Source organism: Phascolarctos cinereus, unplaced genomic scaffold (genome assembly GCF_003287225.1).
Source record: "Phascolarctos cinereus isolate Bilbo 61053 unplaced genomic scaffold, phaCin_HiC Scaffold_5;HRSCAF=322, whole genome shotgun sequence".
Lineage (NCBI taxonomy): Eukaryota > Metazoa > Chordata > Mammalia > Diprotodontia > Phascolarctidae > Phascolarctos > Phascolarctos cinereus.
Window position 1 is genome coordinate 25833820 of NW_027555958.1, and position 26262 is coordinate 25860081.

The following is a 26262-nucleotide window of genomic DNA, read 5'->3' on the forward strand; positions in this document are numbered from 1 at the left end:
TTCCCACCACACTCTGGCTTTCAGACATTTAGAGATGGAAGGGACCCAACTCCTTCATTTTACAAAGGAGGAAACTGAGGCTGAGTGAGCTTCAGTGATTTGCCCAGAGTCACACAACTAGCATATGGCATCATAGATGGACTGGGGCTCAGATCTTCTGGATTCTGTCCTTTATACCTAACTGCCAGATTGTGAACACAACAGAAAATTTCCCCCATTTTTACCCTGAAATAAGATCTCAGGATATAGAAAGGTTCAAGAGTGCACTTACCAATGCTTAAAAAAACAAACAAATAAATAAACAAAACTTTAATTTGATGGTGTTTATCCCTGGGATTTTTCCAAGCCTCGGGGTGCTGGGGGAGACTCCATCTCACTGACGTGCTTTACTGACGTCTCAGCTTTCTTTCTTGGGAAGCTGACACTCCTTCCCTCAGTTAATTCATCACCAGAGTAACGGATGAGCATCCTTTTATCCTGTAATTAAATTTAATCTACTCTTAGACTCACTCGTTTGATAGCTCCATCTTTTAAGCGATGCATCATGCAAACACCTTGCTGTAATGATATATTAGGCCAATAAGGCATGCATGCGTCAGTGCAGTGACAGGGCTGTGATGAGCTATCAGCGCAGAGAGAACTCTCCTAATTGTCTAAAGATTATAAATGGGGATGCTGTCCTGGGGTGGCAGAGGTTTCAGGGAGAATGCCAAGCAGATAGCGTTAGGCAGACCCTGGGGAGAGGGCCCCGGAGGGAGCTGCTGCAGGTGTCTTCAGGAGTTAAAACCACAGGTGGCCTATTTATACTTCAGTGAATATGTGATCTCCTTAGAGTGAATACTCCCTACAGTGGTGCTGGTAGCAACCCATCCCCACCATCTCATGTCATTCTCTAGTTATTCTTGTTTGTTTGTTTGTTTTTGGTTTTGGCTAGGCAATGGGGTTAAGTGACTTGCCCAGGGTCACACAGCTAGTGAGTGTTATGTGCCTGAGGCCAGATTTGAACTCAGGTCCTCCTGTCTCCAGGGCCGGTGCTCTATCTACTATGCCACCTAGCTGCTCCTCTAGTCATTCTTTATGACTAGAAGTGAGCTGGGGGGGGAGGTCTTCACAGAGGTCCCTTGCATTATGTAGATATCACTTCAGCACACAGGCTATCCATTGGCTATCTGCAGCTCTCACTCTATCGCCTTTTCTGATCGTGCTTCACTTTGGTTGTACACTAGGAGCATAGGTTATTATTTCACTTAATCCTAACAACGATGCTGGGAGGGGGTCCTATTTATAATCCTCATTTTACAGTTGAGGAAACTGAGGCAGGCAGCCTTGTCCATGGTCACACAATAGTATGTGTCTGAGGCTAGATTTGAACTCGGGACTTCCTAGCTATCCCTTGGACCCTGGTCTTTGAGTGAGATTTCTAGTTAAGGGAGAAGCCCCCAGCAGAAGCCATATATGGATGAGACCTGCCTTTTCCCCCACAATCCTCAGCTTGGATTCGTTCTCATTTAGCCTAAGGCATGTGAATAGATTCTCCACAATAATTCATGACTCATCTAGCTCATGTTTTCCCGGTTCCATTGTGATTCTAATCTCCTTTCAAACTCTGTGTGACCTAAAAGGATTATTCACTCATATAGAGATTAGCATACATTTTATACAAAAGAAAATGTAAATTGAACAGCTATAAAGTCAAATGTCCTGAGAAGTCGAGCTACCATTCCAAGTATAACATATAAATTCCCCTGGACTCTATTACAATGAAAACAAACTCAGCAGTGTTGGCAGCTTTCAAATTTCTGAGTTTGGTAAAGGCTGAATTCTCAACTCTCCGACCAAGACTTAGCCCTAAATTGAAGCATCCTCACCCACAAGTATATACAGAGTCCAGGAGAAAGTAGATTCAGACTTAGAAAACACAACTCCCGATTGCCAAAAGTCCTTCCGTGTCTCAAATTTGTGGGGTCTTTATGAAGCCTCACGTAGGTGAAGTATAGCTTCCTACTGGGTTCCTTTTAGGGTCCTGAAGCTGCCTTTCCCCAATGGGTCAAGTTTGTCCCGTGCAGATACTGCTATTCCCAAGATTTTGTGAGGCCTTCCACTGAAGTCCCAAATCTCCCAGCCTTTCAAGGTACACAAGGTCATCCTCTGGTCAAGGAAAGGGGAGGAGACAAAGGCTCTTCCCCATCCCTGCCAGGTGATTCCTTTTCAAGGGACTAGCCCTAACCTCTCTCTCCCTAGGCTGCAGTGACCTGCCACTGTAGTCCTAGGCTCCCAATTGACTTGTTGTTTTATCTAGACCCTACAAGGTATTACTGACTTTCCCCAACCAATCCCAATATACATACCTCTCGTGTAGTGTCATTTCATTTTGTCCAATGGCTTTCATTCCTTCCAAATTTCTTAGGGACTTTCCTACACCTAATTTAATACTGTAGATTGGTTGATTGACTGATTCAATAGACCCTCTATCCAACAACAAGTCATAGACGGAGTGTTAGCCATTCCTCATTCACTGGAGAGACAGATACCTCTTTCTTGCCATAGTACTTAGACACACTCTTCTCTATGGAAAAGAAGAAGCAGCTTAATGAACCTAAATTATTTTTCAGTGCTGCCCACAAAGGTCAAAGAAGCATCTATGGAATTAAAGTTCCTTTGAAGTCTAACTAACTTTCCTGTATCACAAAGAATAGTCACCAGAGAGGATGAATGGTTGTGGTCTGCCATGAGAATAAAGAAATTGAACTGAAGGATTGAGCTGGACCAGCCTTGCCCACCCTCACCCCCACCATGTCTGCCACACCCTCCTTAGTCCCCCACAATCTCCCCAACATCATCTGCTTGCATTCTGTTGTCCAAGTTAACAACAACCAAAAAAAGGGGGGGATGGGAGAGCAGGGCAGGAAAGGTTCTCCCTTGAATTGTTAGAGACCCAGAAAAGCTGATTTCAGAATGACAAGGCAGGGCTTCCTGGGTCATTCTTCTGATTAGAGAGAGGCTATGAGTGTTTGTACCCAGAAGATGGCAATCAGAGCAGAGAGCATGAAAATGATCTCATTTGCTGGAACCTTAATGAGAATGGGAAATGTGGAGAGGCTCTGAGTCTGGAGGAGTGGATCTCCTTCAGAATTGTTGATTACCTAATGTGGAGAGGGTCTGTGGAAAAAACTCTGAGAGGCAGGGAGAAAATGGATCTACCTCTTTCTGACCCTCTTAGGTCTAGACTGTGTTTGTTTGCCTCTTGTATTTTGGAGGCCTCTTAGCCCCTTTGTCTCTTTTGGGATTATGGGTCTGGACCTAGAAGGATCATAGAATCATGGCCTTAGAGCAGGAAGGTCATTGGATCTAAATCCTTCATTTTACAGATAAGAAGTCTGAGACCCAGAGAGGCAATAGAATCATAAATATTGAACTTGAAGGCAACTCAGAGATCATCTGGTCCCCGCCCCATTTTACAGTTGATAATACAGAGGTCAAGACACTTGCCCAAAGTTATTTAAGGTCAGAGGCAGGATTTGAACCCAGAGTCTCTGGCTCTAGAATCAATGTTATTTTCACCAGGATGTACTGAAGATCAAGGAAGAGAATATGGGATATCTAGGAGTTGGGCGGGAGGGGAAATATGACTTCTGAAGTGATTCCCAGACAAAGACCGGGTTGTTTCTTCAGAAGAGCAAGGTGGTGGTTATTTCTAATGAAAACACCCATGAGTATGGCTAGGTTAGCATTTCTGAAAAAGGCTTTTGGAAAGGGAGGCCTTTGTGTTCAGCAGGAAATGGGGAGAGAGAGAAGAAAAAAGAGGAGGAGAGAAAGGCTTGAGAATCCTAGAGATGAAAATGGCCTCAGGTATTATCTCATCCATACTTTAAGAAAGGGGAGCAGAAAAAGAGGGATCCAGATTATCTTATCCAAGGCCTACCTTTGAAGACATACTAGCCAACTCTGTGAGTAAATCACTTAATGTCTCAGTAGTCCAGGCGACTCTCTGACAATAAATTGTAGACCAGTGGCTGGGCTGCCCCAATGGGGAGAGTTTCCGCAATGAAAGATCCCCACACTGATGAAATCACAAGCCTAGAGACCAGTAACAAAGGAGGGATGGAAATAACCCTGAACTGGTAGCCAGCACCTGAAATTACCTTGTTTCTACTTTTTGTGTATATTTTATATGCTTGCATTGCTGTATGTTTTATTTCCCTGATAGAATGGAAGTTCCTTGAGGGCAGCGACTGCTTCAAGACCTTGGGGAAATCTATACCTCAGTTTCCTCAACTTTAAAATGGGGATAATAATAGCAGGTTAGGGTTGTGGAGATTAAATGAAAAATGTTTGTTAAAAAAAAAAACAAAACAAAACAGGAGGACCTGACTTCATATCTGGCCTCAGACCAAGCACTTGACACTTACTAGTTGTGTGACCCTGGGCAAGTCATTTAACTCCAACTGCCCCCCCCCAAAAAAAACCAGTGCCTGGAACATGGTCACTATATAAATGACCACTCCCTTCCCTTCCCCTCCAGCACCTAGGACAGTACCTAGAACATAAATGCTTTAGTAAATGCTCATTGATTGTGTTAAAATCATGGTTTTGCCACTAGCTAGAAAGAGATGTCTCTTCTCTGGCCTTAGTTTCCTTCTCTGGAGAATGCAGGAGTTTGGATGAAGCAACTTCTTATGCTGCTACCTAAGACTGTGGTTAGAGGGCTAGACTTGGAGCTGGATTCCAATCCTGCCTCAGACACCAGCAAATCATTTAACTTCTCTCAGGACTCAGTTCTCTTGCTTTAATAACAGCACCTCACAAGGCTGTGATCAAACATAGGAAGGCACTTTGGGAACCTTAAAGTACTAAGTGTTAGCTTTTATCAATCAATCAATAAACATTCAGCAAGCACCTACTATGTGCCAGGCATTTTGTTAAGTGCTGGGAATACAAAAAGTGGAAAAAGACAGACCCTGCCTCAAGGAGCTTGTAACCTAATGAGTAATTATAGTAATTATCGTTACTCATATTCTATGAATAAAAAAATGCTTTGTGGTTAATCCTGGGTTAACCAGATCTGACCTCATTAACTAAGCATTTTGGCAAATCAGAATTTTACTATATTAGCCCAGTAGTATTTTAAGTGGCTATTTGCTGCATGGTTGTGAACTCTAAGCCAGAGGTGAAGAACCTGCAGCCTCGAGGCTCTAGGTCCTCAAGGGCAGCCCTTTGACTGAATACAAACTTCACAGTCAAAGGGCCACGCTTGAGGTCCTCAAGGGCCACACTGGCCTTGAGGCCACAGGTTCTCTACCCCTGCCCTAAGACAACCCAGTCCCTAGAGAGTTAAGGTTGCAGATGACTCAAGGCACAATAAATAAGCGCTATCATGTGACTAATGATGAGATTTGCATAACAGAAATGACCTTATATTTATTTGTATTTTTATATATTTTTGTATGCAATTATATGTGTACATCTTATCTTCCCCCATAGAACAAAAGCTTCTAGGGGTGAGGGACCATTCCATCTGTATCCCTCATCCTTAGCATAGCGCCTGGCACACAGTAGGTGCTCAGTAAATGTATACCGATTGACTGAGAAGTACCGTAAGAGTCACTGTCCAGGAAATACATGATCAGGAAAGGAAGTCAATGGTTCAAAGAGTACAGGGAGGGGGAGGGAACCACTATTGATGAAGTGTTCACTATGCGTCAGAAATAGTATGTCCTCTGATCCTCACAACAACCCTGAGAGGTGATATTATGATCTCCACTTTACAGTTGAAGAAACTGAGGCAGACAGCAGTGAAGTGACTTGCCTAGGGCCACATAACTAGTTATTGTCTGAGGACATGGATATTTATGCAGAATAAGAAGGCCTGGACTGACTGTGTTGGATGCCCTTAGAGAAAGGTCCTATAGGATGTCTTTCCTTTTTTTCCTTTGTGTCCCCAGCACCTAGCGCTTAGTAGGCACTTAATGAATGCTGGTGGAATAATTGACTAATTGGATTATTGTCTTGGCTTTCCTACTAACTAGAATGTTATTTCTCTTTTCTGGACCCCAGATTCCTGCTTGGTAAAATGAGGAGTTTGGACATTTAATCAAAGTTCTGAAGCTGGAAGGGACCTAGAAGCCATCTCAGCCAAATCCCTCATTTTACAGGGAAGGAAACTGAGGCCCAGGGAGTTATATGACTTGCCCAGAGTCCACACAGGTAATAAGTAAGGATTTGAACCCAGGTCTTCCAACTTGGGAACTGCATCTCTTTTCTCCATCCACACATCCATACTCACATACATGTGTGTACATATAGCAGGGCCCTCAAGCCTCTGACAGTGAAGTCTTCTCTCATTTCATCAATTATTTCCATAAGGAGACTGTTCCTTTTCAAACCCCTGACACATTCTTCATTGCTCACAGAATCCTTTCCCTAAGAACACAAAACATTCCATCACTCCTTTCTAGCCATGCTATCTCCAAGGTGCCTTTCATACCCTTCAGTTTTACAAATGGCGAAACAGAGGACCCAGCTCTCGACTAAGGTTATATCAGTAAGACCAGGCCACAGTCTAATAAGCAAGCTCACTCACTCTTCCCCAGGCTACCCTTCCCCTGCTGCCATATTGTCACCTTGGAGTGGACAGCTTAACAATGGAAATCTCTCCTTCCCAAAAGGATTACAGGATGTGTTTTCTTTATCCCCCCCCTCCCACAAAATTATAGTCATTTGTAAATTCGGTGATTGATTTTTCCCTTCCCTCAGTCCTGCCCTTCCCTCTTAATTATATTTCAAAATGCTGATTGAAAATCTGAAGAACATTGAGAGTTAATGGCCCCAAAGTAGAGGTTCTGCCATATCAATTTGTGAAAAGCTATTATCAACCACTGAGAGCCCCCTAAGTCAAATTACGGGAGATGGGAGCTGAGATTTTGGCCATTTCTCTGATGGAAAATTATGGGTTAGGCTCCACAGAAACCCGTGGCTGAGGACCAGACCCCGAGCTCAGACAGTCCAAGTGTACACTTGGGTCCTCCCTGGACACAGTGTATGATGAGAAAGGCCCCAGATTTGAGTGAAGGACAGTTTCTGGGGCAGTAAATCTGTAATTGCTCACTGTGCCGGAGGCCAGAGCAGCGGACGGGGACCGGAGAAGGAGGGATGGATTGCTTCTCTGCCCCTCAAACTGGGCCAAGGGGTCTCTACTCGCAGGATTGTCAATGCAGCCCGGGCTGCGTCTCTAAGCCCAGTACTAGGAGAGTGGCAAGCCTGTCCTCCAAGATGAGGAATTCAGGGAGGTTGCCAGGGTGGATGACTAGCTGACATATCCAGTGAACAGCAGAGAAAGCTTCATTTCCAGGGGGAGCGTAGGGACTTGGAGGAAGGGAGAAAATGGAGGGAGTGGGGTAGACTTTGCATCATGATAATATATAATGTATAGCTCACTACCCTGGCCCCATTGCCTGAAGGCCAGGAGTGCTACCTCTTATCCCTTCCCTAGGGTTCTCCAGTATCCCTAAGGGAGATCAGAAAGTGTCTAGGCTCTCTGCAAATGTCCAGCACCCACCAATGGTGTTCCCTTCATTGTAGGGGGTGGGAGCCCTATAACACAAAATACTAAACGATGTTCCATTTAGCTACCAATAAATATTTACATCAAAGGTATGATCACACATATATGTTGACTCCCCAACATGTGGGGCTTAAATTCCCATCTATACCACTTCAGACTCTGGAGAGAGAGAAGGGTTCATTAAGTAGCGCAATCCCGGGTTCTGACTCTAAAGTCCTCCATGGGCTTGAGTTCCAGAGCCCCTGGATTTTCAGGGCTACCTTGCTGGGTAGAATGGCTCCAATCTCCCGCCTGGAATCCTGGCTCCGTAGTCACCATGACTTGAGCCCCTGAGTCTGCTGGGGTCCACTGCCAGGACTTAAAACCGAGAAGGACAAAGATAGTAGTGAAGAAACAACCCCCCAGGACTATTTCTTGGGGTCTAAAAGGAGCGAGGGGAGGATCCCTTTCCGCACTCAGTTCATGGCACCCATACATGGATGAACTGGCTGTGTTCTTCACCCTCTGGCTCAGCAAGAAAGAGATTATAGAAAAAAAGAGCAAGACCATCCCAGGGTGGCCCTTGTAAAGATGTACCTGAGACAGTTCTGGCCTGGAGTCAGAGAGACCCAAGCTAGAAGTTATAAGGGCTACTCAAGTACCCACCCCCACTCTTATTGGCACAGAAGGTTGGACGTGCTCTGTTCCTGACCTGGGCCTGTGCACTCCTCTTTGGGCAACCTGGTGCCCCCCCTGCTCCTCAGGGTTCATCTTGATAATAATAATAATTATAATAATAATGCCTACATTATTGCAGCTGCCTGTAGATCAGAGCTCCTGAGCTCTAGAGATCCGCCAGCCTCAGCCTGGTAGCCCTGGCCCCAACCCTCTCTCACATATGCAGCATTCCACACCCATAATTCCCCACCTTTAAGCTCTACTTCTAAAGGCTTATGTCTGTCTCTCAGGAAAGAGAGAGAGGCGGAATGGAAGGAGAGAATTTGGAACTCAAGATTTAAAAAAAATGGTTAAACATCTTTTTACATGTAATTGGAAAATATTTAATGAGACAAATAAAAACAAAAGCTTATGTGTCCTGCAAGGACATCAAGGCTCTTTCCATGCGACTTAGCCTGAGGCCCCCTGCGAAGTCAAGTGGGTGACATCTTTCTTCACCCTCTGCCCAATCCGCTTTCTGGGGGTCCTTTGACTTCCCGACATCTTAGCGTTCCTGCCTGCCTTCCCAGCCAGATCCCAGTTGTTGTCTCCCTTCCCTCCAATTTTACGCATCTCCTCCCCTGACAACCCCTTCCTCTGGGCCACGTTCTCTGCTCAGCAAGCTCACCTTGTGGATTTGCTAATTGGGTGCGAATGTGCGCACGTACCTTCAACCTGGGCTTTCTGGGGATATGCCTTCCCCCAAAGGAGTCGGGACTTCAGACGTGAAGGCAGGAGAGAAGGGTGGGCAGTGTGGAGGCGTCGCTCTCATTGCCCTCCATAGGTGGCCTTTTTCTGTGCAATGTGTTGATCCCAGGCTCCAAGGGGTGGGGTGCAAGTTTGTATTAGGATTGGAGTGGGGCATCCCTGTGCCCTTACAGGGAGCTTCCTGCTAAGAAGGGGAAAAGGGGAGACTGACTCAATTCGGCTGCACATGTATTTCTTGGTGCATACTCTGCACATGTCAATAAAGGGGCAAAAAAGATCAACTCGATGCCTGTGCTCAGAGAGAAGCAGGCAGGATAAGACAATTATAAAGATAACCACTGTGTGGCTCGGAACAGGATGAGGGCTGTAAGGCATGGGATAGATCCAGAGTTGGAAGGGGCCTAGAGGACATCTAGTCTAATCCTCCCATTTTACAGATGAGGAAACGGAGGCCCAGACCTGATTTCCCAGGGTCCCACAGGTCATAGCAGTGCCACGATTTAAACTAGGTTCTGTGGGACAGCAACGTGGAAGGAGTTCTGGATTTGGGGTCAGAGAGCATGGGTTCATATCCTGGCTCTGCCTTATGCTACCTACATCTTAGCATCATTGTGAGGCATAGATGAGATCGCCTACATGAAGCCCTTGGCAAACCTGAGAATTCCCTATTTGTATTAGCTGCTATTCTTATTATTATTGTCATCGTCATCATCATCATCACTATTATTATTATTATTATTATTATTATTATTATTATTATTATTATTATTATTATTATTGCCTGGGAAGCTGGGAGAATAGCCATGCTCAGAACTGGGTCTTCTCCTTTGCTCATATCAGTGCGTGTCTCTCTGGCTGTGCTGTCAAGGTTTTCTCTCCCAAATGGGTGGCTGGGTTAAGATGAACTCTACACAGTCCCAGGAAACTGAAGGAGGTTTATTTGGTTTAAATACACACATATATATTTAGTAGGCCCATGAAACTTTTGTTCTGCAGAGCCACAAAACTCATCGACATGCAGCTTTAAAATGCAGGTTTGCACACACTTATAAATGAATACATTCACTCTGAAGCAGGTGTAAATCAGTGGAAATCGGCAGTTTTCCCTCTAAACAGGAGCTGCAGAAACCTCATTTCTCATGCAGCCAAGGCTACTTGGAGTATTGGCTTCTGGTTTCAAAGTGATGAAATGGATATTCAATATTCAAGCCACCGTAAGCCCCGTTTTTATGGACAATCCAATGGATTTCCCAGCGTGCCCAGGCTCTTCCACGACCGTTTGCTTCCTGGGCCTTATTTATCTGGCTGTAATTGGCAGGAGACAGCACAGCCAGTCTGTCCTGTCTGCCCAGGTTGGTAAATGTGGGACAATAGCCATGTTTGTCTCTTAGATCATTTCAGACAGAGGTTCGTTTTTTTGTGCTCTTGGTATGCCCCTCTAAGGGAAGACTAATTGTATTTGGAATCTGGCTAGTTTTGAGAGCTTTGGGAAAGATGCTTTTGCTTCCCCTAGGGCCAAGGGCTTTCTCTTTCAGGATCAGTGGCCAAGCATGTGGGAAAATGTGAATTTCCAATGATGGCAGTTTCTTTAATGTTGTAAGTGGCCTCTGGAGTTCCCACATGGGTTCTCTCAATCTGGAGGCACTTTATGAGGCAGTGGGCATACAGATGAAAAAAAAATGAAATGTTGAGCAGCAGTCTCATCAGCGGATGGCCACTGTCCTCTGTGAAGCACAGAGACCTCCAAGAGTGCCTTCCTCTGATTCCTTGCCACAGCTCAAAGGTGACTTTATGTCCTGAAAGGCTATGCTTCTAAAACTAGCTATGTGACCCTGGGCAAATCACTTCACCCTGTTTGCCTCAGTTTCCTCATGTGTAAAATGAGCTGGAGAAAGAAATAGCAAACCACTGCACTATCTTTACCAAGAAAACTCCAAATGGGGTTACAATATAAATGGATAGATAATGCTTCCTCTCTGAACACCAGTGAAATTGCAGGTTGAGATACCCCCCCCCCAAAAAAAAAGGTCCAAGGATCGCTTTTGCCTAGTATGAAAAGCTTGATCAATGCACTGAAGGATAGTATCTCTTGAAGACCATCAGCTAAGTCACAGTGAGGTGGTGGTCTGTGCTTTTGGAAGGCAGAGCCATGGAGAGCTACAGCACAATGATACAGGGGTCTCTGATGTAGGCCAACACAGGAGGCAGCGCAGCTCCATCCTTTAAAGAGATGATGAAATTGCACCAGGAGGAAGGACGCCAGACTCAGACACTGCTATTGCCAGCCGTTTCCTAGAGAAAACTGCTTCAGATCCTGTCCCAGCTTCACTAATTAGAAGCAGAGCAATTGAAGACAGCCTCAGTGCTGGCTGACACTTTTTAAACCAATCTGTTTGGTCCTGGAGGAGACAGGCTTTGAAAGGGGTTTCCCGTTCTGCAGACGGGGACGGGGTCACAAGGGCCACAGAACTGGGGTGCTCACAGTCTTGAGTCTGTTTATTCGTCCTGGTGTGTGCATTAGTATACCTCTCTGGGCCGCCTTTCCTAGGATTTGGAACTACAGATTTTATATATGTATGTTTAGGGAACAGGGATTCTGTTATCCTGTTGGTCTGTGGGTCTCAAGAGAAAGTCGGGGTGTGAGCCAGCCTGCTCACGTCACATGGGACCCAAGCCTGTGATTCTACTTAGAGTCACAGATTTAGATCCTGAAGGGACATTAGAGGTCACTGAATCCATGCCCCTTGATTTACAAATGAAAAATTGTTGTTCGGTTGTCGTTTCCCTAATAAATGGCAAAGCCATGATTCCAAACCAAGTCTTCCAGTATCAAGTCTGCCAATGTTTCCACTGTGCCAAAAGACTCCTCTCATTTCTCCAAACGGCAAAACATACTTTCTGAGCACACTAAAAGTCACCCATTCATAGGATTGCTGCCATCAAAGAAATACAAATGGAAAAGATGACATTGGCCATTGAGTTCAACTTCTTCATTTTACAGATAAGGAAACTGAGGCTGAGGAGGTCACTTGACTCATTTTCTCTTTAGTCCGTTCACATAGCCAAGTAACCTTTCTGTGGGATAATAACTCTAACCTAGTTCACCATGGTGGGCATCCCACTAAGTGTCAGAAATACAATAATGTATGAACTAAATCAACTAAAACTTTAATAAGCACAGCCAGGTGGTACAGTAGATAGAACACTGGGCCTGGAGTTAGCAGGACCTGAGTTCAAATCTATCCTTAGACATTTACTAGCTGTGTGACTCTGGGCAAGTCACTTAATGCCTCAGTTTGCCTTAGTTTCCTCATCTGTAAAATGGACTGGAGAGGAAAATGGCAAATTACTCCTGTATCCTTTCCAAGAAAACCCTGAACGGGATCATAAACAGTCAGACACAACTGAAAAATTACTAAATAATAACTATTAGTGTCTCTCCTTACCTGCCCTCAGTAAAGAGCTAATACTGTGGTACTGAGGCATAAATAACTGATAATGATGTGATTCTTTTCCAGTGATTTTAAAGTGTTATAAAGATTTATCCCAGCCTGATATCCGTGTTATACTCAGATATGATAGACAGGACTTATCCTAGACTACTCTGATGCTCCATGATGGCATGAAAGATAACTCTGAGTTCTCCAAGTCAATCATCCAGTAAACATTAATGAACATCTACTGTGTGCCAGGCACTATTCTAAGTGCTGGGGATATTAAAAAAAATTAGAGGAAAAAGACAGTCCCTGTCTTCAAGGAGCTCACCGTATAATGGGGGAGACAACACATATATACAAACAAGCTGTATGCTGGATAAATAGAAAATAATGGAGAATTAAGAGGGATTAGGGAAGACTTCCTATAAAATGTGGGATTTTAGCTGGTACTTGAAGGAAACTAGGAAGTGGAAATGAGGAGGGAGGGAGAGTACCAGACATGGAAGGCAGCCAGAGAAAATGCTGGCTCTGGTAGATTCTACTCAGGTGGAAGGGCTTTGAATATGTTTCCAGAGGAAGAAAACGGGCCTAGGACCAACCTCACCAAGTATCAAGGGGCTCATTGCCAGCAGGTTGACTTGAGCTGAGGAGGAAACAAAGATCCTGAGAGGATGAGGAGGAGTGTGTTCCAGGTGTGAATGGCATCCTGCACAAAGGTCTGGAGGTGGGAGATGGAGTATTTGTTGCATGTGAGGGACAGCAAGAAAGACAGTTGGATTCATACAGTGCACTCGGGGCAGGGATGTATATATAATAAGGCTGATAGAGTAGATTGGAGCCAGATTGGGTGGGCTTTAGATGCCAGAATAGTTTATATTTTATCCTAGAATGGGGAGCCATTGACACTTCCTAAGTAAGGGAGTTATGGTCAGATCTAAGACTTAACAATATCACTTTGTTAGCCAGAGAATGGATTGGAGAGACCAGACACTAGAGACTAGGAAGCTTAGACTGGTGGTGGCTGGACTAAGGTCACAAGATCAAAGATCTAGAACAGGAGCTAGAGTAGTCCAGTGCCCCGAATTTTTCAGATGAGGAAACTGAAGCCCAGAGAGGTTGACTTGCCCAAGGTCTTGGAGGCAGTGAGTTCTATGGGTGGAATTTGAATTCCCATTCTCAGACTCCAAAGGCGATGTTCCTTCTAGGTCGTGGATATGTGAAGGGAAAGAAAGAGATGAAAATGACAGATATAGAGCTCAAATTGACCGAAAGGAGCAAACGATTGAATCAGAGCAGGAGGTTGGAGAGAGATGAAGGGAAGATGTCTCTGAAATTATGAACCTGGAACCCTAAAAGGTGGTGAGGCCCATGACAAAGACTGGGAAGTCAGTAAGAGGGGGACCGTGTGGAAGAGTCAGACACTCATTTCCATTTTGGACATGTTAAATAATCTGTCCTTCTCCTCCCATTTCTGACTCCACTATTTCTTTCAAGCAGCACCACCGTTCACCAAGGTCTCTAATGATATTTTTGACTCGCCCACTTTTCCTCCCCTCTCACATCCAATCACTCATCAAGTCCCAGCCATTTAACCTGCCGAAATCATCCCCTCCCCTCTGCTCCCACTGCCCGTCATTATAGTGATCCATCATCATCTACTTTGACTTTTGACATAGCCTCCTAGTGGGTCCTCCCATCTCCATTCTCTCCACATTCCCATCCATCTTTCTTCTTGCCACCAGATTCATTTCCCTTCTTCGTGTTCCTACTCAAAAATCTTTAGTAGCTTGCCTTTCCAAATTCATATGACTCTTTTTTTCTGGGCATTCAAGGCCCTCCACAATTTGAAACTATTGGCCCTTTCCAGAAGAGGAATTGACACACCTCTGAAATGCTCTGTGATACTTGGCAGTCACCTGGATCTCAGTTGCTTCATCTCTAAAATGAGGGGACTAGACTAGGTAGGTCACTTCTAGTTCTAGATCGAAGATCCTAGCTATATGACCTTGGGTATATCATATAATTTTTTGCATAAATTTGTGCATATGGGTAGCTAGCTGGGACAGTGGATAGAGTTAGGAATATTCCTCCTCATGAGTCCAAATCTGGCCTCAGACCCTTACTAGCTATGTGACCCTGGGTAAGTCACTTTACCCTGTTTGCCTCAGTTTCCTCATCTGTAAAGCTGGAGAAGGAAATGGAAAACCCTTCCAGTATCTTTGCCAAGAAAACCCCAAATGGGGTCATGGACAGTCAGACACAACTGAAAATGATTCAACAACAACATGCATTGCTGTTGCCTCCCTGACTTGATTGTAAGCCACTTGAGGGCAGGGCTTGCTTCACTTTGCTCTTTCTATCCCCAGCAGCTAGTACCATGGACATACTTTATAAATGCTTACTGATTGATAGCCTTCAGACAGACAATACCCATAGCTCCCAATGTGAATTCATTCCTCCCTTTAAACATCTGGGTCACAGATATGCCCATTTAATTAATATCCAAAATGCTCCTTGCTCATCAGGTGGAAAATTCACCATTTCAGTAAGCACCTGGGTCTCTCTCTCCTCTGAACTACAGAAGGCAGCCTGGTGTTATTCATTGCTTTTCATTTGGTGAATTTAAATCTGATCAAATTTGGATTGGTAGAAGGAGGAGCTTTGATTTTCTCTCCATTGAAATGAGTCCCTCTTTTGCCTTTCATAATTGCTCTGGTCTGACACTAATTTAGAGCCAAAGCATCTAAGATCTGGATCTTTCTTGAAAGCAATTAATCTATTTGATGTCATTATTCTCTGAGAGCAAGATTCCCTAAAAGGTGCAGGTCCCACCATCCTTTGCTCTCATCAATGGTAGTTGCTCTCCTGGCTCAGACTTGGCCAGGAGATGAACCCCCAGACCTCAAGGAGGGGGAGTCCCCTGTCTCAGCGGAGGTGCCTTCTTATTTGCTTCACATATAAGAAGATAGCAAGGGTAGGTCTGTGACTGTGAGAGGTTGAGAAATGAGTGAAAGGAAGAGAAAAGGAAGTTTAAACAGTATTTTCTTTGAGTTTGGTTGGGAAGCAGGTAGAGGAGGCCTGGGTCACCCAGGTGAATGAAAAACTGGCTCCATTAGTTCTGGTAACTACTCCCAGCTACCATGATTTTACCTGAGGACCATGTGGGGTAGGACCGCCAGAAACCAAGGACAGGTGCACACTGCTAATTCATTCATTCAACAAATACTCATTAACATTAATAGGTGGCATTTATGTAGCACTTTAATTTAACAGCATTAAAGAAGAGACATTGACATCTCCCTCGCCATTATACTCTAAGGACCATGGGACTTCTCCATCTGATTGTACCTCAGTCCTTCCATATTTATCATCTCTCCTATTAAAATGGGAGCACCTTGAGAGCAAAGGGCTGTTTTCTATTTGTAAGCCCAGTGCTTAGCATAAGATAAATGTTTAATTAATGATTTATTCATTCATTCTCACACAACCCTGTGGCATTGGTGGTATTATTATCCCGCTTTAAGAAATGAGGAGATTTGAGATAAATAACTTCCTGATTCCAAGTCTAGCTATCTGCTAAGCCATGTAGCAGCTAACATGCCACACGGTGAGCCTGGTATTAGACACTGGAGGAAATTAAAAGGGCAGCAAGAACGTTCTGTCTTCATGTAGCTTACAGTCTCGCAAAAGAACAAGACACCAAGACGAGGAGCTGTAAGATCCTTTTTTATTTTGGACTGGAGCGCTGATTTCTTCATTGTAGAGAATTCCTAGAGAGAAAACGCTAACTGAAGTTCTGAAGGGAATTGCTTGGGCACTTCCTTGTCTTAGAGAGTCGGGTGGAGGCACTGAGAAGAGAAGGGACCTGCCCCTGCTTCTACCACCCCTCCCTCACCCCTTGGCTGGCCCAAACCTGGGTCATTCTCACAGCCTGCCCCCTCTACTCTTACTCAGCTCCTGCTAAATGGTGCTGGAGGAAGTCAAAACACCATCTTGCCTGGGTCCATTTCCAATGGTGTAGTTGGGTAGGGCCCTGGGTAGGGAGTCAGGAAAACATGAGTTCAAATCCAGCCTTATATATTTAAAAGCGAGTTGTACATAATAGATTAGCAGTTTTCATATGCAGTCATCTTTTTTATTATTTGCATCTATGTGTGTGGTTTTTTCCTTCATTCTTTTTTTTTTTTGGCTAGGCAATGGAGTTAAGTGACTTGCCCAGGGTCACACAGCTAGTGTTATGTGTCTGAGGTCGGATTTGAACTCAGGTCCTCCTGAATCAAAGGCCGGTGCTCTACCCGCTGCGCCACCTAGCTGCCCCTTTTTCCTTCATTCTCAAAGAGGACCATGACATCAGGAAGATGATGACATGACTAGCAATTGAATTGGATTTGAACGAGGGAGGGCTGTGTGGAAATGCTTGTTTTATTCCATAAATTAAAAATAAAATAAGTTTTTAAAAATCCAGCCTCCAACATTTACTTACTAGCTGTGTGACTCTGAACAAGTCACTTCCCCTCTGCCTCAATTTCCTCACCTGTAAAATAGAGATAATAGTAAACACTTACCTCCCAGAGTTGTTGTGAGGATAAAGTGAGAGCATGTGTAAAGGTTTAGATAAATGCTGGTTTATTGGTATCGTTGTTCAACTCAGCTGGACCCCGCTTTGCAGCAAGGCAATTCTGTTTACTTCTATAATTTACTCAGCAGCCAGGGGTTTCGGTGGTTAGAGTACCAGTCCTGGAGTCAGGAAGGCCTGAATTCAAATCTGTCCTTGGACACTTAATAACTGTGTGACCCTGGGCAAGTCACTTAATCCTGTCTGCCTCAGTTTCCTTATCTGTAAAATGAGCTGGAGAAAGAAATGGCAAGCCACTCCAGTGTCTTTGCCTAGAAAACCCCTCAAAGGGTCATGAAGAGTCAGACCCAACTGAAACAAGTGAAAAACAACAACACAATTTTCTCTTCAAGGTCACTCCATTGTGACCATTCCAAGCTTTTCTTCTTTCTCTGAGCCTCCCACAAGACTCCTACCACTTTCCTCTTAACCAAGGACTTCAACCTCTTTGTCCTCACCTTATACTTTACCAAAAAAGTAGGCTATTCACTGTGAGCTCCTTCTCCCTTACTTCCTTCTCAAAATCCCTTGATATGATGCCTCGTTCTGTCTCCCATTGCTGTGGTCTGTGTTGAAAAGATAAGCCTTTCCTTCTCTGTTTATGCACCCTGTCCTATCTTCTCTAGTAGACCCTTCCCATAATCATCTCTTTCTCTCTCTAACCCTCATCCTCTCCTTATTACTTGTCTCTACTGCTTCCTACACATATTCCCAAGTTACTCTTGTCCTCAAAAAGGTCTTCACTTGACCATACCATCCCCTCAAGCCACTGTTCTTTCTCTTTCCTCCCCCTAACAACCAATCTTTTTGAAAAAGCTGTTGAAACATATTGCCTCTTTCCTCATTTATTCCTCAGCACTTTGCCATCTGGCTTCTAACCTTCTCATCAAAGTCCTTGGTGTTGTCCGATGCTTGAATATCAGCTATCAATGAGATGACATTAAGGAAGATGCCTTGCCATCAGTTGGCCACTGCGCCCTCGGGAAGCTCTCCATCTGGAAGCCTTCTGTGTGTTTTGTCTCCCCATCAGAACATGAGCTCTTGGAGATCAGGGACGATACTCCATCCAGCTTCTCTCTCCAGGGTTTCCAGTGATCTTAATCTTTTCATTGCTAGACCCAAAGGTCTCTTCTCCATCTTCATTCTTGTTGATCAGTATTTGATCACACCCTCCTTATCACTAACATGTCTCTAGGTTTTCATGGTCCTGCTTTCTTCCCTTTCTCTCTGTCTGCCTCCCTCCCCTTCCTTCTCAGTCTCCTCTGGTAGGTCATATTTTTTTGTTGTAGATTTCATCCAACAAAGGAGACCCCTCAGATCAAGGGATTTGAACTCAGGTCTTCCCAGCTCCAGGCCCAGTGCTCAGAACAGAGAAAAGACATGGTCCTGTTGGAAAACAGTATATGTGGGAGTACTGGGATGGTTTTTCTTATCAACCAATGTGTTGGCCTTGGGCTGCACCAGCTTAAAGATGTAGCAGTGCTATTGTTCTGCAGGTAGGTGCTGGATATATCTGATCTCATGTTTAGGATGTTAAAGCCATCCTTAGTATTTCCCAGCTTTGCTACCCAGTGTTATTCAGCTCAACCAGTGTTGTTTCCCCAGCTCACTCGCTATACTAGGGAAGGCTTCCTGCACTTGGGTGCTCTCGGGACCACCACCCTCCTGCCAGACACCCGCTGCCTTGTGGACAACTTCAAGAGCCGCTTCCCCCAGCTCCTGGACTGTGACAAGGTCAAGAGCAGCCTGCACAAACGCTGGAATTTCATACAGGTTAGATCCTCTCCCATCCCCTCTTCAGCCCGAATTATACATATCCAGGTAACACTGTGTCTGGAACACTGGACTGGGATATATAGGAAGACCTGAGTTTGAATTCTGCCTTAGGCACTCACTAATTTGTGGCCCTGAGGCAGTCACTTAACCTCTTTCAGACTCAGTTTCCTCCTGTAAAATGGGTATAATTACACTGCGCCTACTCGAAAGGTTCTTGTGGGGATCAAATGGGATAAAATACAAACTGTCTCAAATCTTTTAAAGCATAAAACTGCCCTTTGAGGACATTCTGCATATAAAGTGTCTTTCAAACCTTAAAGCCCTATATAAATTCTATTATTATGATGAATATTAACATAATTATCATTATTTCTTTCTGAATTGTGTGAAAAAATAGTCTGAAGAGGTGATGACTTTGCCATGGTCACATAGCCATGTGATTCCTGGCCAATCAGAGACCAGGTTCAAACCTAATTCTCCTGGCTCCTAACCCAAAGCCTTTTTTTCCTTCTCTGCATCATGATGAGTCATCATCCTGGGAGAATCATTTTCAATGTATTAGTATTCCATTCAGCTTTCAGTCTGGGTCCACTTCTGGATACCACATTTTTAAAAAGCTAGAAATTCTTTGTTAGAAGGGATGGCAATCGGAGGGTGGGGGGAATGCAGGGGAAAATCCTGGTGAGACAAAAATAAAGGCCATCAATAAAAAACTCTTTTTAAAAAATCCTGATGCTGGTGAGGAATGAGTGAGTAGATAACTCAGCTCTGGGCTCAGGAAACAAGCCCCTAGGAAACCAGCATGATGGCAATACAGGGTCACGACTCTGACATCGATTCTTTGTGTAAATTATGTGGGGAGGTTAGCCATCTCCTCGCATACTGTTGCTAAGCGTATGGTTCTCCTTTCTATCTCTCTCTTTTCCTCCTTTTCACCCCTCTTCTCTGTCTCTCTCTCTTTCTCTCCCTCCCTCCTCCTTCTCTTTCCCCCTGTCTCTCTCTCTGTCTTCTCCCTCTATTTCACTTCATCTCTCTTTCTTCCTCTCTCTTTCTTTGTCTGTTTCTCCCCCTCTCCTCCTCCTCCTCCTCTTCCTTCTTCTTCTTCTTCTTCCTCCTCTTCTTCTTCTCTCTCTCTTTCTCTCTCTCTCTTCTCTCTCTCTTTCTCTCTCTCTCTCTCTTCTCTTTCTCTCTCTCTCTCTTCTCTCTCTCTTTCTCTCTCTCTTCTCTTTCTCTTCTCTTTCTCTCTCTCTCTCTCTCTCTCTCTCTCTCTCTCTCTCTCCTCTTTCTCTCCTCTCTCTCTCTCTCTCTCTCTCTCTCTCTCTCTCTCTCTCTCTCTCTCTCTCTCTCTCTCTCTCTCTCTCTCCTCTTTCTCTTTCTCTCTCTCTCTCTGTCTCTGTCTCTCTCTGCAGAATGGAGCAATCATGAATAAGGGGACAGGCCGCTGCCTTGAAGTCGAGAGCCGGCCCAGCATCGACCTTATTCTCCGCAGCTGCACAGGGCAAAGGTGGACAATTAAAAACTTCATCAAATAGAGAAGGGGAAGCTGGGGAGCCCTGCCCTCCGGAACCTGCCTTGGCTCCCCCATGCTCTCTTTGAGAGCATGTATCTCTTCCAGAGTGGGAGAGAAATCAAGGGCCATGCAGGGGCTTTGTTGGCATTCTGGGGTCTTCTGTGGGGCCACTTCATCTCTCATGGGTAGGGAAGCTGGGGGGAGGGGAATCCAGTCCCTGCCTCATTCTGCCTCCTTCTTGGAGTCTCATCAAACAATGAAGCTTCTTTTGGAGGGAGCCCACCTGCACCAGACAATCCCTGGATGGGCTTGCTCAGAATCACTCACTGGGGCATCTCACCCTTGATCTAGGAAAGCATCCTTACTCTCAGCTCTCAGAAAACTGCTGCTGTGTTATCGGCCAGGGATGCTGATAATTCAAAGGAAAGAAACTGCCCCATCAGCCCCTTATTTCTCCTTCTCTTTTCTCCCTTCTACCAGCATGCACACACACACACACACACACACACACACACAAACACACACACAAACACACACACACAATCCAAAGAGACAAAGAACATTTTTTCCTTTGGACCAATTGCTTATATCACTTCTCTTTTAAGTATTTTGCTGTAGGAGCTAAATTCCACCTTTATTGTGAACGTGGTAGGCAGCTTTGGTCTCTGCTCCTCAGCCTCTCTGGAAGAAAGATGCTAAGCCACTCTCTAATCTGTTATGCCTCATCTCTACCCTAGGGAAGAAACCAGGGCCTTCAGCTGGCCTTGGTCCTGAAATACATCCTTGTCCCCAAATGCTCCTTCTCTATAAAGCCCTTCCAAATGGTATCTATCTCTGCTACTTGGCCCAGCTTCTGATGGATGTTTCCAGAGCCCACCCAGACACGCGGCCATTCAGTATGACCTAGCCCCAAACACATGGCCAGAAGGAAGCCAGGGATTCTGGGAGCTTACAGAGTAAAAGCTCACCACATGGGTTCTGCCAAGCTGGGCCTCCCCTTGTTTGTTGTGGCTTTTTAGCCCCTCCTTCTTGGAAGTAAAAAAGCCAGCTGGTGACAGATGAAAAAAGATATTTCTTGTGTTAACTTGGGTGGGAGAAGGAGAAATCAGCTTTGAAAAGCCCACATCATTGGGTCTCAGTTACTCAGAGGCAATCAAACTGTAATGCTCCACATGTTTGCTGAGCAGTAACTCTGGCTGAGTGTTTCTATATGTTCTGGAGGAAGAGGAGGAGAGGGCAGCTCTATATCCCCACTGTGAGAGAGGAGTCCTGGCTCATCATAACCTGCTCTGCTATCTGGAACCTGACCCACCGAGAGAAAACTGGAGACCTCAGTTTCCCATGTGCCCTCAGGGACCTCAGGATCTGGTGCTCAGACTTTATCCCAGAACCCTGGGGCTAGGGCCTATACAGCAGCCCCATAAGAGACCATGGGACTACAGGCTGTGCATACTAAAGCTATTTTATGCCTGTGTCTATACTTCCATCCCAAACTCTGCTGAGGATGGAGAAGGCAGTGATTTCCTGTCTTAGGAGTAATAATTTTTCTGATGCCCTCTGGTTAGGGTACACTTATAAATTAAAGTTAATATATATATATGTGTGTGTGTGTGTGTGTGTGTGTGTGTGTGTGTGTGTGTGTGTGTGTGTGTGTTTGTATGCCTCTGTGTGTCTGCATGTGCGTGGATGTGTGTGTGTGTGTGCGTGTATGTGTGCGCGTGTGTGTGTGTATGTGTGCGTGTGTGTTTAGGATATGTAGGTCTAAGTGCCGCTGGGTTTGCTGCTTCACCTTTTCACCTGGCTTGGGACAAGGACACTTGAGGCAGGGTTTGGGTGGGTGAAGGCTCCCCACCCAAGGCCACATTTGACTGGATGGAAATACAAGTCCCCTCTTGTTACCTGACAATGTGGAGAAAGCTGATGACAGCCTCAGGCTTGACAGGACCCCTTAGTATCCAGTTCCCCACCTCTTCATTCTCTTTGCTCTGTTTTCCCCACCCCAGGAATTGCATCCCTGTAGAAGACCTGAATTGCCAAGTGAGGCATTCAGGGTAGAGTTGGACTCTTTCTTATTAGCTGTTGCATCATCCCTTGTGAAATAAACCTGTTTTAGCACATACCAAAATCAAGTGTGACTGGAGTTTGTATCTTGGGTATACCCTCCTGCTTATCCTGCTTATTGGTGGTAGGCAAGGAGTGGGGCAAATTGCCTGTCAATTCAATTAAATTCAATTCCCTGGCATAGGAATGACCACTATGATCTGGGCATGGGGTAGTGAGGAAATGAAATGGAAAAGATTTAGTAAAATACAAGTAGAACAAGAGAAATGCCATGAAAAACCACGATGCAGTGGAAAGAATCGTGGGCCTGGAGTTAGAAAGTTCAAATCCCATGTCTGACACTTATAACTCATGTGGCCTTAGGAGTAAATAGGGCTGGGTGGTCCAGTAGATAGAATGCTAAGCTCAGAGCTCAATTCAAATCCCACCTCAGACACATACATGTTTGACTTTCAGCAAATCATCTACCTCTGCTTCGATTTCGTCAACTGTAAAATGGGGATCATAATACCACCTACCTCATGTGGTTGTTGTGAGGACCAAATGAAGTCTTTGTAAATCACTTAGTACATGTCTAGCCCACAGTAAGCAATGAATAAATGTGTCTTCCCTTCCTCTTCTCCTGGAAGAGGGGGTGTGTGGGTGCATAATACAGTGAGTGGTACGTCACCACTTTGACTAACGAATGGTGAGTCTACTCAGGGGGCCCACCTCCCTAATCTTGTAGAATAGGCAGCAAAGCAGGAATGGGGGGGAAATACAGAGAACTCAAGCAAAGATGTGGAGGACTTTCCCATACCTTCCCTCCCCCCAACTCCATCCCCACAATACCATACTGCCCCTCCCCCCACCCAAAGTACCCAGCAAACATCCCTATACACCTGTGTCCTTACCAGACCTGCCACCCACAATAAATCAGGCCTTAGTCCTGCTAACTACTTCATGAAGACTGTGAATATTCCAATTCTTCAGCTATGCACGATTTCCCCTATCATTAGCAAACTCCTTACCCCTGTATTGTTCAATCATTGACTACCAAGGAGTAAAATTATCCCCAAGCCCCTCTTCTCTCATCACCATCTTTCTCAACCCTACCATACCCATCCCATTCTAATTCTGCCCAGATCTTCCATTGTGCCCTCTGAAATTCCCATTCCATCATGAATACATATTCCTTAATTCTAGACCTCTTCCTTTCATACTCTTTCTATTGTTCTCATAGAAACCTAGCTCCCCCCAAATGATGCTGCATCCCTGGCCTTTCTCTTTAGCACTGGCTATACCTTCTCTCACATGCCCCAACAAAAAAGGAGAGTTGGGATCTTCTTTGCTCCACACTCCCAATTCCAGATTCCCTTTGCTACCATCACTCAGAAACCTATTATTTAAAATACACTCTATTAACATTTTTCACCCTACACTGATCGAACTCTTTAAAAGGGATTTTTTCCCATTTTTGTATTGTATTCTCAGCACCGATCACAGTGCCTGGCATATAGTAAGTACTTAATAAAAGGTTGTTGATTGATTATTCATTGTGGTCTATCTACCTCAGGTCATTCCAATACCTCACTGTCTCCCTTTTCTCTCCAATAACTTCCCTTACATTAGAGACTTCAGCATGCATGATAATGCTCCCTCCAACACTCTAATCTCCTAGCTCCTCCAAATCCTGAGATCCCATGACCTCCCCTGAACCTCAGCCAGAATTAGTCACTAAGCAGAACCTTGTTAGGTCATTACTTTCCTCAATTACCAATCTCAACTCCAAAGTAATCAAACCTAACTCCACATTATATTCTACTCTCAAATTCCTTGCCCTCTGCTTGTGATATCACTGTTCCTCCCTCACAAAATCCCAATCCTGGATTGTGCCCACCATCCATCCACCTCCTCAACTTTTACCCACATACTGCTGAAAGAAGTTGGAGGAAATCAGGTGACTGATTTTAATATTTAACCTCCACTGTTCTCTTCCCGTTGATGGATGAGCTATTACTGTGACTCCTTAAGTTTCCCATACCTTCTCCTCCACCTTCCCCTCTCAGCTAAAGACCTCACTTCCTAGTTTACTGAGATAAATGAGGCCGTTCATCAAAAGCTCTTTCTTCTGTCTTTCTCTTCATCTTAAAATCCCTAATCTACCCTCCTTTCCTCCAGTTTCTGATAAAGACGTAGCCCTTCTTACCAAGACCACCCCATCTCCATGTGCCCTTGATCCCATCCCTGGCTGTATCCTCAGAAGACTATCTCCTGAAACATTCCCACCCCCTCTCTGATCTTCAGTCTCTCCCTTTCTGTTGATTTCTTCCCTTATTGTCCTTTAAGATACCCAAGTCTCCTCCATCTCAAACTGGATATCTTAGAGATATCTCAAAGTCAACATGTTGAAAACAGAACTCATTATCTTTCTCCCAAAATACTCACCCCTCTACCAAATGTTGTTTCTGTCAGGAACAACACCATTCTTCTTGTCTCCTAAGTTTGGGCCTTTGATGCCATCCTTGAACCCCTGCTCTCCGTCACCCCACATATCCAATCAGTTGCCAAATCTTCCATTTTCTATTTCCACCGTAGCCCTCCCATCCAAACCTTTTTCTTTGCTCACATAATCACCACCCTAATTCAGATCTTCTAACCTGGAATATTACGGTGGCCTCCTAGCTGGTCTCCCCTTTTCAAGTTTCTTCTCATTCTAATCAACCTTTTACTCAGCTGCCCAAAATGACCATGAACTCCAGTGACTCCTGATTAACTCCTGGGTAAATTTAAAATCTCTTATGTGATGTTTTAAAGCTTGTCCCAATTTGGCCCAAACTATCTTTCCAAGCTCACTATATATTACTCCCCCTCCCACACTCCTCAGTCCAGGCAAACTGGCTTTTTCTCTGCCCCTCACATACAACAATAATCTCCAGTCTCCAGATGTTTGCCCTGGCCATTCCCCCAAACCTGGAATATATTCACTCCTCACCTCTGATTCATAAAATCCTTCACTTTCTTCAAGAGGCAGTTTAAGCCTCAGCTCCTTTCCTAGTTCTACACATCCCCATTTGCTGGTGCCCTCCCTAACCACACTGTATTTTAATTTTGTGTACATATTTATGTATGTACTTATGTCTCTATGTGTGCATGCTGTCTCCTCTGACAGAATTTAAATTCCTTGAGAATAGGGATTATTTCTTTTTTTTTTTTGTCTTTGCTTCCCCAGTGTTGGTTGCCTCGTACTTATCATAATGTCCAAGGCAATGAGAGGTTGAGTGAGTTGCATGAGATCACACAGCCTGTGTACATAGGACTTGCACCCAGGGCTTTCTGACCAGAAGGCCAGCCCAATCTCTATTATGCCATCCTGCCTCTCCCCTGTTAAATAGGTACACTCATCTCCCACTCTCCCTGCTTTTTTCTTTCTCTGCCTCTCCCCCCCCCTCATTTTTTATGTAGTGAAAAAGCACAGATGGTCTTCTTGAGAAAGGTCCAAGCCACCACGCCACCATTTTTGAATCATGTCCATCTGTGTCCCTTGCTGAACTGAGTTTCTTCTTAGGATGTCATTTATTTCAGTGCTAACGTGAAACCCACCTGGTGCATGTTTGTGTGGCAAGGAGGATGATGGAGAAGGGAAAGCCTTGGAGCTCTGATTAGAATCTGGAGATGCACTGTGAGTGATCATCATCCCTGGGGCCACCCACAATCCTTTACACTTGTGTTCCAAAGCACTCCCTCAATCTATCACCAACTAATTTTACCTTAACAGCTTCCCTGGGAGATAAAGAGGACCTAGCAGCATGGGACGGCAAAAAGAGCTCTAGATTTGGGGCCCTTGGAATTGGCTTGGAATGCTGGCTTTGCTATTTTTCTGCTCTTGAGAAAATCCCTTTCATCATTCTGGGCAGGC

At 44.8% G+C, this 26262-nt stretch overlaps 1 protein-coding gene across 1 annotated transcript in view; it reads left to right on the top strand.

Moving 5' to 3' along the window:
* The window catches only part of GALNT17 (polypeptide N-acetylgalactosaminyltransferase 17), a 446071-nt gene extending 423627 nt beyond the window's left edge, over positions 1-22444 (top strand). Inside the window, exons 10-11 of the mRNA XM_021007062.2 lie at positions 18623-18790; positions 20203-22444. Coding sequence (XP_020862721.1) covers positions 18623-18790; positions 20203-20325 — 291 coding nt within the window. The 3' untranslated portion in view covers positions 20326-22444. The remainder of the gene's footprint in view (positions 1-18622; positions 18791-20202) is intronic.
* The last annotated feature ends 3818 nt before the right edge of the window (positions 22445-26262 follow it).